Source organism: Lichtheimia ornata, assembly GCF_029851405.1.
Source record: "Lichtheimia ornata isolate CBS 291.66 chromosome Unknown scaffold00004, whole genome shotgun sequence".
Taxonomy (NCBI): Eukaryota; Fungi; Mucoromycota; class Mucoromycetes; order Mucorales; family Lichtheimiaceae; genus Lichtheimia; species Lichtheimia ornata.
The window spans coordinates 134345-146725 of record NW_026695324.1 but is presented as its reverse complement, the minus strand read 5'-3'; the positions used below and the strand labels follow the sequence as shown (position 1 = coordinate 146725).

The following is a 12381-nucleotide window of genomic DNA, read 5'->3' as shown; positions in this document are numbered from 1 at the left end:
GTTGATGTCGCAATGGAGCAACAGCATGTGAAGCCCAAGTTGACAACATGGTAGTGGATAATGTCATGTTTTATTCGGCTTGGTCATGATGAGAATACGTTCTTAAGAGGTGATGATAACCAACAGCCAGTAGCAGCAATATTGTCAAGAAGTTCATCGAACACTCTTTTCGTTTCCATGACAACATGAGTGCAACTCTTGTGATTCACTAGCATCCATTACAAATGTCGCATACAGCTCTAATAGAAATCCATCTACGTATGTTAGCACGGGATAATAGTAATTGTCAGAATAAACGTCATTGAAGAAAACATTCACGTTTCCTGTTCCTTTGCATGTCTCTTGATATTACTCAACTTGGCATTAACAGCTTTAAACTTTATTTGTGGCTATGTAAATGGTGGTGCATAAAGTACTCACCTATACACCAACCATATCGGAGAAGCGACCAGCTCATTCAACTTGCCCCCCTGACCAATCAACGTTGACCCAAATCTTTCACCCCAAATTGCTGCACACTTACCTCCCATACATGTATTCCATCTTTACCATTCAAAAGAGCGTTCTCTCCGCTGCATGATGGTGGTAATTTCATAACGATACGACGTTCTTTTTGTTTTCTGCAAAAGGAAATTTTTAAGTATACCTAAATGTTTCACATCGACAATGCAAGTAGTTCGTCACTTTGGCGGAGTGGTTAACGCGGTGCCCTGCTAAGGCATTGTCCTTTGGACGCGCAGGTTCGAATCCTGCAGGTGACGATTACCTTTTGTTTTGATTTTGTATGTGGTCACGTGATTCGTTGTCTTGTTTTTCATTTTTCGTATTGAGGATGCTACAGAGGTGTAAGGGGAAGGTTTTGTATAGGGATTTGAAAGTTGTTGGGTTTTGGACGTAGCCCTTGAAATGAGTACCACGTGTAAGGTAAAGGTTTGTGTAAGGTGATGGATGGGAAAAAAGGGTGAAGGGAAGTTCAATGATATGAATAGAGAGAGAGGGAGTGCAATAATAGGTGAAGGAGAGTAGAGGGTTCACAAGTGGTACAACGTGGTTATAGAGAGGTTGAGTAGTGAGCACCAGATACTTTGTATGGGAACTTGCAAACGTGTATGCATATTAAGGCAATGAGTCAAGTGTGATTTGGTGGTGCCACGAGGTGTATTGCACTTGGGACATGTTTGTGGTTTGCCACCTGGTAACCAGCCTAAGCGCCAACGTATACAGCGGCTACGTTCTCTAGGGGACATTGGGAGCCACATGAGTAGATCAATGCCTCGTTTGGCCCGACAGACATTGAGGAGCTTGGTGCCACGACGTAAGCGTAAGAGGAGTGTAATGGAAGGTGTCAAAGATGACAGCAACACGTGGTCGTGCATGAATGATCGCTTTAGGATGGAAGAAGTATGAAAAGGGCGCCGAGATTTCCATTGTACCGAGAATAGACGGTGGTGGTTCTTAATGTTGGATGGCGTGTTCGTGCATGAATGTGTCAGGGTTTGTAGTAACACATGTTGACAGGTTGCCAATGCATCATCCCCAACAGATACAAGTACCCACGCCCACCCGTGCACAATAAAAGGATGTTGTCGCCGCCCATCATACTCCTACACGTCTCTTTTCTCTGTCATCTTTGATTGCTTACAAGGTCAAACGTCCAAGGTTTTGTACGTATCCCATTTCTTGCAAATTTTGTGAAGAAGCGTTTATCTTTGTGGTCATTCATAGTGCTTTATTTTTATCCTACTCTCATTGTCGTTGTATTGCAGTATTGTATTCTTGTAATGAGGTAAAGTCTGATAATGTTGCTTGATGAGTCATTACTCATACACGCCACCTTGTCACTTTCGATATAGCTATCTCTGCTGGAATTAACGTGGTGCATTTGACATGGTGCAAATAGCAAAGTCCGCGTTTCCATGTCCACCGAATTGTATGGGCTACTTTCAACAGCAACACCAAACCTTTGCATCGACCATGAAGATGGTGGCAAGGAACAAGTCCATCTCAATAACCAGATTGCGACATTGGCCGTTGCATTGGACATGGTGAAGGAGCAGTTTCATGACCAGCTTGAAGCTATCCAAGATGTGGTGAACAAGATGGAGAATACCCTGAGACAGTTGTCAGATCATCATCAACATCAACAACCCGCTGTTTCCATGGCTACACCATTTTCTGTGCCCACCCATATGCCCATGTCTCCACCTATGGTCACCACACCTGGACATGAGGATACGGATGATTTTTTCGATCAATTGGAACCCATCGATATCGATGCTTATTCATCACCACCACATGCACAATCAACTCGTCATGTATCATCAAGTCGCGCACAACCATCATCACCAATCACCACAATGTCAAACTACGACATCATGATGACTTGCTTGGCCGCATTGCATGGTCCAAATGCTACACCACGTTCAAAAGATCATGCTGACACCTTGATGCTATCCATGTTTGGTAATCGCGATGGCATTGTCGTGCTACCTACTGGAACAGGTAAAAGCGACATGTTGAACAACAGACTTCAGCTTTCATATGGTGACGCCATCCATGAACAACCAACGCGCTCACAACGACGCCCTAACACAACAAAGACTACAAGACATCGCTGAAGGAAGACGAGGTACCATACGCGCTGTTGTTGTACTACCAGATCAAAGCGTTCTCTGGATGCAAGTAGGCCCCACCTTTGAATGAAGCTAGGATAATGAATAACAGGATGATGATGGTTGCTATGACAAGATCGATCTGGAAGCTCCAATTCCGCCAAATTTGTCTGCAAACGATGCACAGGAACATGGTTGCTGCGGTAAGATTGTATGCAAAATAGCATTGATTGATGGATCAAAGTATGCAAGATTGTTTCAGAATCGTATTGACTCGCGCGTTGACAATAGACTCGTAGCAATCTTATCACTGGTACTTTTGGTACCTTATACAGGCGAAATAAAGTAAATGGTGGACGATTCGATGATATTGATTTATGTGATGAGAAAATGCAATGTCAATCTACAATCAATGCATAAAGAAAGATTAAGTGCTCTAGAGCTGGATCCGACATGGGGAAATGGATAGCATCGTTTATGAGCAAGAAGCAATATAAGGAGAAAAGTGAAAGACAATGGGTGATTTATATAGTGGTCATTCAGATATGAGCACAATGCAGCCATAAAGAGCCATACCACAAAGAACACCTTGGAATTCGCTGTGAGAAACAACAAGTCTCTTTATGATAGATTATCCCAAAGCCGATGTGCCATTGCTAACGCATCTTATTCCAAAACCAGGGATTCTCAAACATTCCCCTGCTCGATACAAAAGAAAACAAGGATAGCGTATATTTATTTTATCATCCGCAGACCCGTAATCTTCTATTACATGGTATATTTCCAGCATCCAATGGACATGTATATTCTTTCTATAGACCCATCTACTGATCATTGTATCCTTTGAAACTATGTATCATGCCAAGCAGCTGATGTTTCCAGTCTCGGTGTCCATCCCACCAATAATCCAAGGGGCCAAAAGAGATCGGGCACAAAACGGGTCATCCTTAATACGACGAGTCACTTCGTTGATAAACTCTTGAAATGCTCCTTCAAAATACTCACCGATTCACTGGTCATGTCCTTGAAGCAAATCCTACAACTCTTGAGGTCTCAACCAAACATGGCAAAATGGATTACCTATTCAGCTCCAATGGCAGCTTGGACACCTAACCATGAATAGCCTTTGCCAAAAGTTAACGCTGATCGTTGTCGAGGCACTACCAGAATACATGTTCCCAATGTTGGCAGCGAACAAGGTCATAGCTATAAAGCTGGTCCTCAGAAGCAGTAAAGAGAGCATAGATGGATGCATAGATAACATGGCCACAAAGTTGCAATGATGGTTATCTCTTGGCAGCACCTTCTTTCCAGTAGATGGACGATAGGCTTCAATGACCTCCAGGCATTCGGTAAAGTGGCAGTTGCAGCCTTGTCGGAATTCAGATGGTGCGTTGTCTCTTGAAGAAAACGAGCTCCAGATACTTCAGGCAACGTTTGCTCCTCATCAGTCGACATGTATACCATTCCTTATGGCGTGGCGTGTACGATAAGCGTAATGTTGGTGTTATAAGACATGGATATGGCTGACTTTGTTCATGCAGCTTGTGTGTGGCGTTATCATTGGCGATTGACATATGGCTTGTGCACGTAGATCCTGTGGTGTATAATTAGCCAACGGTGCTATAGATAAAAAACGCGACACCCACATACCAAGGCAATGCAAGACCACAAGATTGCATACGACAATAGTATACTGATCCAAAACCATCCGACAGCGTTACTGATACCTTCCTTGGCAAGTGAGTATAACAGGAGGTGAATAGCTGGCATAGGGAAGATGCTTACAGCTGTTGCAGGGACGTCTTGTGATACACCTTTCGCTTTCCCATGGTTTCCAGCATCTTACCAACATTGAGCAGATCTGATGCCATCGTTTCCAAAGTAGAGATGCCTCATTCCATTCGTATCTTGTCGACAAAAGAAACGTCGTCGTTTCACAATGGGTGGCGGTGGACCGTTTGAAATGAAGCTCTTGGATCGTGCTTGGTCAATGCTGGCGGCAATTCCAAGTTGAGTCGTTCGTATGTAGGCGGGCGTCAAAGAAAAAGAGAAGAAGGGGATGCAGAGTGAGATGGCTGAAACTTTTTGACGTTGGTGGATAAAACCCGCTGGGATACTTGCCTATCAACCTGTCTCCATGCACACGAATCATTCAACCGTTCTCAAGCAACATTCCTCTTCCTTCAGAATGACACATAAAAGATGTAACAGGACGATTACATATAAAGCTCGCTATAAGATGTTGTTTCTTACCAATAAATGCATGTAACTTTTGTGTGCTATGCCAGAAATTTGATACAGAACGCGTATGTTTTCTTTCTGATGCAGCATGATAGGATCAATAAGCTTTGTTTTAAAGTAGTGGATCAACATGTACGTATATAGAAGGTGCAGTGGTACATGGCGTCGCTGTTAGCTGCATCTCTCCGGATCGGCGTCGGCATGATAGCTTCGTGCCACAATAGGAGGTGTCAGTTTGCATGATTGTCATTGACAACACAATTTTACTTCCCCTTCTACTTGCCCACATGTACAAGAAAGAACGGCGTCTTTAGGCAGAGATTAGGCTGTAAAACGCGCGACGCGAAACGCGCTGAGTATAAAAGGAAATTGGACGAAAAAGCGCGAAAAAAAGCACGTAAAAAAACCACGCTGGGATTCAAAAATTTGCGCGTTTGAAAGAGCGCTCTTTTTCTTATAAAACAGAGCCCTTTTCCTTTGAGGCGCAGTATCCTCCTTTCTCTTGCCCGGTAAGTTTTCTATTGTTCATTCATCTCTTGGTGCTGTGTACTCATGTAAGTTTGTTTTAGAACAAGTTGATTGGAGTGGCCTGCACAGGGGGTTTTTTTCCTCAGCCTTTGCCGCGTAACAAAGCGAGGTTTTTTCCCCCTTCTTCGTTACCCCTCCGCCTGAAAGTATTCATGTTGCGCTGGTCGTGTTCATGGATGCTCTTGGGTCGTAGCATGACTGGATGTTATCCGCTAAGCGTGTTCTGGTCATTGTTGCAGGAGTGGAGTATGTATATGCCTTGCTCCTTGTGAGGTTGGCATGAGAGTTCCTTTACCTCGCAGTTGACAGGGTGTAGGTTACGCTAGCGCTACAGACGTGAAGCGGTTCCCCTTCTGCAATGAGGAAAGATGAGGCGCCGTCTGCTGGAGTGTTGCGTTATACCAGCAGTTCTGGTTGCCGACCAAAATTATGAAATGATAATGATAGTAGTATTAGAAGGGGGCGATAGTATTAGAAGGTGGTGATAGTATTAGGAGTCCCCCTTTCCACAACATGGCCCCACATACGTAGTAATAGTAATAGATCACCCACTTGCCCTTGTTTACTATAATGATGATAGTATCCTCTTGTACGCTAATAAATCAAATCCTCCACTTGTTCTTATTACAATGTATACTACGTTTATTGCGATCATTGTGTGCATGCATCTACATGATCTATGTCTATCTTGGTAATCTTTGTAACCTATGGCGACAGCCTGAATGGGACCATGGCAACCAGTAACGACATTGGTAGAAATGGATCGAGGATCATGTATAACGCTGTTGACTTTTACTTTTGAAATCAATGGGCAAAGGAACACCCAACCTACTCCCTCCATCAGGAAACGTGAGCAATGGGAGGCGTAAAGGTTGCCATGGTGACAATGACAAGCTGATCGGTAGTACCTTCAACGTCTCTTTGCGCGTCAATAACACGTCGAGTGATCATCGGAAAACGCATGGCTAGCACGAAGAAGGTGAAGAGCAGTTTATCTTTCCTTGAATACGAGCGAGTTGTGGATGAGATTGATGATGGCTATCAATGACCGGTAAGAACCAGAACATTATGGTGATGATGATGATGGTAGTAGTGGTGGCAGGAAGGTTCAAGGAAGTCATTTGGGATGCAACGATAGCGACGGTGGGAAGCATAAAGGGCGTTTAGCACCATCCTCCAATCACCTTTTTCATTGTGGACAATAAAGAACCCTTTTAGTTTACAAAAAGAGCATTACAAAGAATGGGGATCGTGAATAAAGAAACCAACAAACGAAGGACTAACATTGATTGTGGATGAAGAGCATGGCATCATTGATCCGATCATAGTTTTGAATAAAAAGAATGTCGCACACCATGGATACCAACAACGCTTTACCTTTCATCAAACATCACCATCTCGAAAAGGAGTTTATCATAGGCTATATATGCCCTGAGAGACCCATTGCTATTCATCCAACACTCTTTTACAAACCATGTCCACATGTCAGCAGCATCCAATCCATCACGATAATAAAGCTCTCCGATTTTTTATACATATGTACAAATAGTGATATAGGTGGGAATAATTAAAAGTTCATAAGCGGTGTATGTGAGCTTCCTTTGGGATAGACCAAGAGCGTTGCCACAAAGAGACCAATTGTGATACCTAGCAAAAATAGATGAGAAGGGAGGTGTAGGCACTGTTCCAATCAACTTACCGATGGACGTTTCAATCATGCTAAGAGCAAAGTTGGCTCCTTGGTTACCGAGATTATCCGATACAGCATCATTCTGGCCGCTATCAAAGATACCATATCCTGCCTTGATACTCAAACCTCCCGGCACGAGATAAAACACGCCAAGCAACACCGTATCGAACGACATTTTGCCCGTAACCTTGGTCAACAAATTACTCAACAATCCAATGGTAAAGGCTGGCACCACTTGGAGCACTTGTGAAGGTGCTTGGGCGTAGCATGACAAGCAAAAGTTGACGACATAGCCAATGGCGGAAACGATAATCATGACGGGCCAACGGAACACACGTGCACGTACAAAGACACAATAGGCGACTGCAAAGAGGGGTACCAGTAAAATAAAGAACTTTTGGTCGATACGTTGCTGATCACATGTTCCAATGTTGGTTGCAGCCATGCAGCTGGAAGTCGTCGTGCTCGTACTTGGATCAATCAAGATATAAATGGATGATCCCATTTGAATGCCGTAGCCGAGTAAAAAGGAGTACACCATTGCATACACCATACGCACCACACCGCTGACAAGTTGCTTGGATACAAGCTCGACAATAGCTAAAGCCATGGGGTAACCAGGGAGAATGACAATGAACGACGAAAAGGCGATGGGTGTAAAGCAGAATTCATACTTTGTAATGGCTAACAAAGAAAGGATAGGTGAGCTAAACCAATGTGGCAATGTGTGGACTTTTCCTTTACCTCGAGCAACAAAGCCAATGAGTATACAGACGGTGATCTCCCAAATGGGTTGAATGCCTTCGATGCGAACGGAAAAGAGCTCATAAACAGCAAAGACCACTAAATTGCAAGGATGAACAAGGTGAAAATGCATATGAGATGAGGCGGAGTACATTACTTGCTAATGCAGCTGCCACCAGCGCGTCGATCCAAGCACCACCAAAAAAGAGCAAGCAACCACAAAAGGATGCAAGAGCGTATACAAATGGATTGAGCCAACGTGGAAAGGGAGAAGGTTCACTCGCCACACGATCCAGCATTTCAAGTGCTTCATCCACAGAGACTTCACCATGACACACTAGCTTTTGTAATCGATAAATCTCACCCAATTTGTGCATTTCAAATGTTTGTGTCTGTCGAATAAAGTGGGTTTCGGTGGTATGTGTACCATGATCCAAAACAGACATGAACATGACATTGGGCATGTATACGTATTCGGCGTCGACACCAATGGTTTCTGATACACGTCGCATGATGTATTCCAATCGATGTGCTGGGCAACCATACAACATGAGTGACTTGATCAATTTACGTAGGAATTCCTGTTTTTGCAAGATGTTGGCAATCTCAAACGTGATACGAATACGATCCTCGAGTGTGATGGGCTCAAATTGGGATGCTGTGGTAAAAAGGCTATCGACGGATGAACGGCGTGACACTGAAGGCGACATGAGTTTCTTTTTTTCGAGGCTGGGGACCAGATGTTTGGAAGCTGTCACATTCGAGAGCCAACTTGCAGGTCGATGAGCAAGTTTGGGTCGTTGGTTATAACCGGTTGTCTCGGCTTCTTGATGGAACGATTCAGGTCGTTTCTTTTTCTTACGACCTTGCTTCTAGATACGTATTCACATGCAAGGTGTGTGAGATGAGGCATTTAAATGCGCAAAAGATGTTCCGATTGCCCGAAAAGTTAGCACCAACCTTTTTTGTTTTTTTGCGTTCTCTTTCTTGCTGTTCCTTTTGGCGACGTTGTGCTTCCAACTTCATCAAGGATGATAAGACACTGCCACCAGCACCCATAGCTGCACCATTCATGGAATAAGGTAATCCTGCAGAAATGGATTCTTCACCACCAGGGTCTTCATCCACAATACTATTCGATGACCGAAAGCGTTGCAAGTTGGTTGCTGCATCATTGCCACGCGTATCATTAAGCATGCGATCAACAAGTGCTGCCGACCTGGCAACATGTTCTTGATATCGTGTATGTCGATCCTGTGCCTCTTCTCGTTCCAGGGCCGCTTCTAGTAAGGTATCCGTATTGCTCACTGATGAGTGGTTATCTTCGGCCTTTTCATGTTCCGAGTCTGAATGATGCGATATGGAGGGTCGTTTCTCGTTCACGTTATCATCGTCACCGTCAGCAGTAAACTTTAGCTCGGGTATATTGGGGCAGGAATTGGAATGGTAAAAGGGTGGACGTGTACTGTTGCTCCCATTACTGCTCGTCGTTCGAGACGAGGAGGGCGTGGAATCTTGATGCATATATAGAGTGTGAAGAAAATAAAAGTAGAGAAATGGTTTCTACACAGAAAATGTGAGGCAAAAATATAATGTTGGGATTGCCATTTGAGTCGGAGACTTTTATAACCAGATTCGGATAGTCGATCCCAATTCAAGTGGTATATCTCTTTGATATCATGCATTGTCCCCCCCTTTATGTTCGATTGTTTACTTCTCCTTTTAGAAAAGTGCCATCTCTAATTATCGTTGCCATTGCTATACATAAACACCAATGGCATACAAGACTCGGCAACATTGGTTGCCATGTCGGCTGCATAATCGTAATGGCACAATCCAGAACCTCTCTTTCCAATTAAGTGCGGCGACATTAAACATTTCTGGAATTCGTCAAACAGGCACACGGTGACCACACACCGCAACACATGCATTGGCCCATTATGCAGGTTGTCACGCTGTTTCACTTGGACTGCACAAAAAAAGCTATCACTTGGTGGTGACTGCCAACCATGGGCGTGAAAACAACAAATGTGTGGACTATGGGAGCATGCGATACATATACAACACATTTACGTCATTTCAATATAGCGGAAGCAATATAGTAGAAATCTGTGCACCCGATTGTTACACGCGAGAATATTATCATATTTAAACAAGGTCGACATTTCCCTGCCATCCAGAGAAAAAGACAACGTCGACGATCATTCTCGTTGTGTTGCACATCTACTACATGCTATTACAAAGAAAAGGAAGAACAAACGCAACATGATAAGACGCCTTCAACCATTGTTCATTATCATGATGGGTTTGAGTTGCTCCGTGGGAGTTACATCTATTCATTGTGCCACTCGTTATGTTGTCAAGAGAGTATCTCGTCCTGAGGACTATATGCAAACAATGCAAAAACAGCGCTAAACCACACATCTTTATGCATGCAACGCGTATGACAAATGACTAGGAATATCGAAGTTATCCGTATTATGCACAACATGAAGATTTTGTACTCTAGGACACAACAATGTCAACTTTTGCAACGAGCATAGCGATCGTCATGTAACGTGTGTGCCTGCAGCAATGCAAGACAAAACAAACGAAATGCGTTAGCATGAATGGGCTGGCTTGCCAAGACAATCTCCGCACAACCAATCTAACCCCCCTCTTTCTCTTTTTCGTATTTCTTTTGGTGTTGCAGAGGCGACATTATGTTCTTTTGCTTTACATGTAAGTGATGGCTACCAAGTCTACTATCCACTTTATTCTTCAAAGAGAGCTAATGCCGGCAATCTAGTTGGTTTTGATCAGTTCAAGCGCAGATCGGGTCATAACGTGTGGACCTGCCCCAACTGCTCTGCTCGAGACGTCTACCTTGTGAAGGCCAACGAGTGCTTTACATTCTGGTAAGGGAGGCTGCTATATGGATGATGAGTCATGGACGTTCATATATATAACCTATATACACCCTTTTTTTCCCTTCTAGCTTCATCCCTCTTATTCCTTGTGGTCCCACCAAACAACTCTACGAGTGCCACACATGTGGATGGGTCAACGTCTACCAACCACCGTTTTGAAAGCGACAAAACCCCAACAAAAACAACCACAACACCACGACTATACGCATTTTCCTCCAATGATGCATCACTCTGTATCAGATTCATTCGATTGGCCTCCTCAACAACACCAATCCCTATTACGTTCTCCTCCCATATGACCATTTGTAAAGACGAGGAAGGAGGGAAACACCCTTGTTGTCGTGTTGCAGTATCCAATAGTTTATCTTTTTCGTGTTCAAACTAATAGTATATATCTTTTACGCTAGTCTGTAATTGCACAAGTCTTTTGGTAGTGGGATAGGAGGAAGGCAAAGGGAATAACGAGAGAAGGATATGATCAGGTAGAGAGGATTTGAATGGAATTCTGGGAAGAATCGATTGGGGCGTTTTGTGTTGATGAGATTGTACCACGAGAAAGAATGCCATGGTTACCTCCTTATTGCCATCATCCACCTCTCATCATTGTGCATGGATACATGATCTCAAGTGACTTGAAGGAAGGAGACAACCAAGTAGAGATGGGATAGCTTCAATCATCAAGTGTGTATGCTTCTTCTTGCAAGAGTGAATGGATAATATCAAAGTCCAAGCTTGTCGGCTAGCAGGCAATGTTGCCAACTTTCATGTGCCATCCATCATTTAGGCTGTGCTCCGACTTTAACAATGCAACCTGTTGTCTCGTCCATAAAGAGTGTACCCACATTGTCTATTTTCAAGTGATCAACGAGCTATCTTATTCAGTGGCATAATCAACGCCTAAAACAATGGTCCTTTTATTAGGTGCTCTTGGGGTGGGGAAATGAATCAAATCTTTATCACAGCGAGCCATTGCATGACGGGTCCCAATTCTTGTCGCTCGCTTCTTGACCTCGCACCATAACACTTTCAACACCAAACGAGAACCATGTCGGATGCATCGCTTGCACAGTTATTGAAAGCACACCAGCAACGACAATCAGAGCGTAAACGTGAAAACGGTACGGCAACTAGATTGGCAACCAAGAACCAGTAGCTCATTCATTCTTGGGTAGATCAGCTTCGTAAAGACGCCGTGGGCGCTGTCAATGAGCTCACCGATAGCCTCAATACTCATCTCAATGAAGGGTAAGCATCAGCATGTGTATGCCATGGTCAATACACTGAGCAAACATAAAACAGGGTATCCGAGGTGTTTACTCGACAAAAAGAACTCGAGAGTGAATCGCGTAAGCTCGCAAACCAAACGGCAAAATACACCAAGCAAACGAAGCAATGGTTATCATTGGTGGATGATTTCAATACGGCACTCAAGGTATGTTATGTATCATTGTCATTGTGAAGGATGATGTGCTTATTGGATGAATCTATGAAGGAACTTGGAGATGTAAGGAATTGGGCTGAAACAATGGAGCACGATATGCGGACCATCATGGCAACCTTGGAGTTTGTTCATCAAGGAACGATAGAAGGAAAGAAACCAGATGATGATACCACCACTACCACCACCACCACGTCAGCTTGATCATTCTAGTTG

The 12381-nt window shown here is 43.7% G+C and overlaps 3 protein-coding genes and 1 non-coding gene across 4 annotated transcripts; 3 read left to right on the top strand and 1 right to left on the bottom strand.

Annotated features, from left to right (window-relative positions):
* The first annotated feature begins 679 nt into the window (after nucleotides 1-679).
* O0I10_001471 lies at nucleotides 680-761 on the top strand. The gene has a single exon. It is a non-coding gene; the product is annotated as a tRNA-Ser (tRNA).
* Nucleotides 762-1916: 1155 nt separating this feature from the next.
* O0I10_001470 (uncharacterized protein) lies at nucleotides 1917-2618 on the top strand (the record flags this gene model as incomplete). The annotated part of the gene is made up of 1 exon (XM_058481566.1): nucleotides 1917-2618. The coding sequence occupies one exon, from the start codon at nucleotides 1917-1919 to the stop codon at nucleotides 2616-2618; it is 702 nt and encodes a 233-aa protein (XP_058347423.1).
* A 4333-nt stretch (nucleotides 2619-6951) lies between these two features.
* On the bottom strand, nucleotides 6952-9342 carry O0I10_001469 (uncharacterized protein; the record flags this gene model as incomplete). The annotated part of the gene is made up of 5 exons (XM_058481565.1): nucleotides 6952-7031; nucleotides 7084-7758; nucleotides 7819-7917; nucleotides 7976-8690; nucleotides 8779-9342. 5 exons carry the CDS (start codon nucleotides 9340-9342, stop codon nucleotides 6952-6954), a joined length of 2133 nt encoding a protein of 710 aa, XP_058347422.1.
* Nucleotides 9343-11772: 2430 nt separating this feature from the next.
* On the top strand, nucleotides 11773-12369 carry O0I10_001468 (uncharacterized protein; the record flags this gene model as incomplete). The annotated part of the gene is made up of 4 exons (XM_058481564.1): nucleotides 11773-11845; nucleotides 11900-11972; nucleotides 12027-12159; nucleotides 12220-12369. The coding sequence occupies 4 exons, from the start codon at nucleotides 11773-11775 to the stop codon at nucleotides 12367-12369; spliced, it is 429 nt and encodes a 142-aa protein (XP_058347421.1).
* Between the last annotated feature and the right edge of the window lie 12 nt (nucleotides 12370-12381).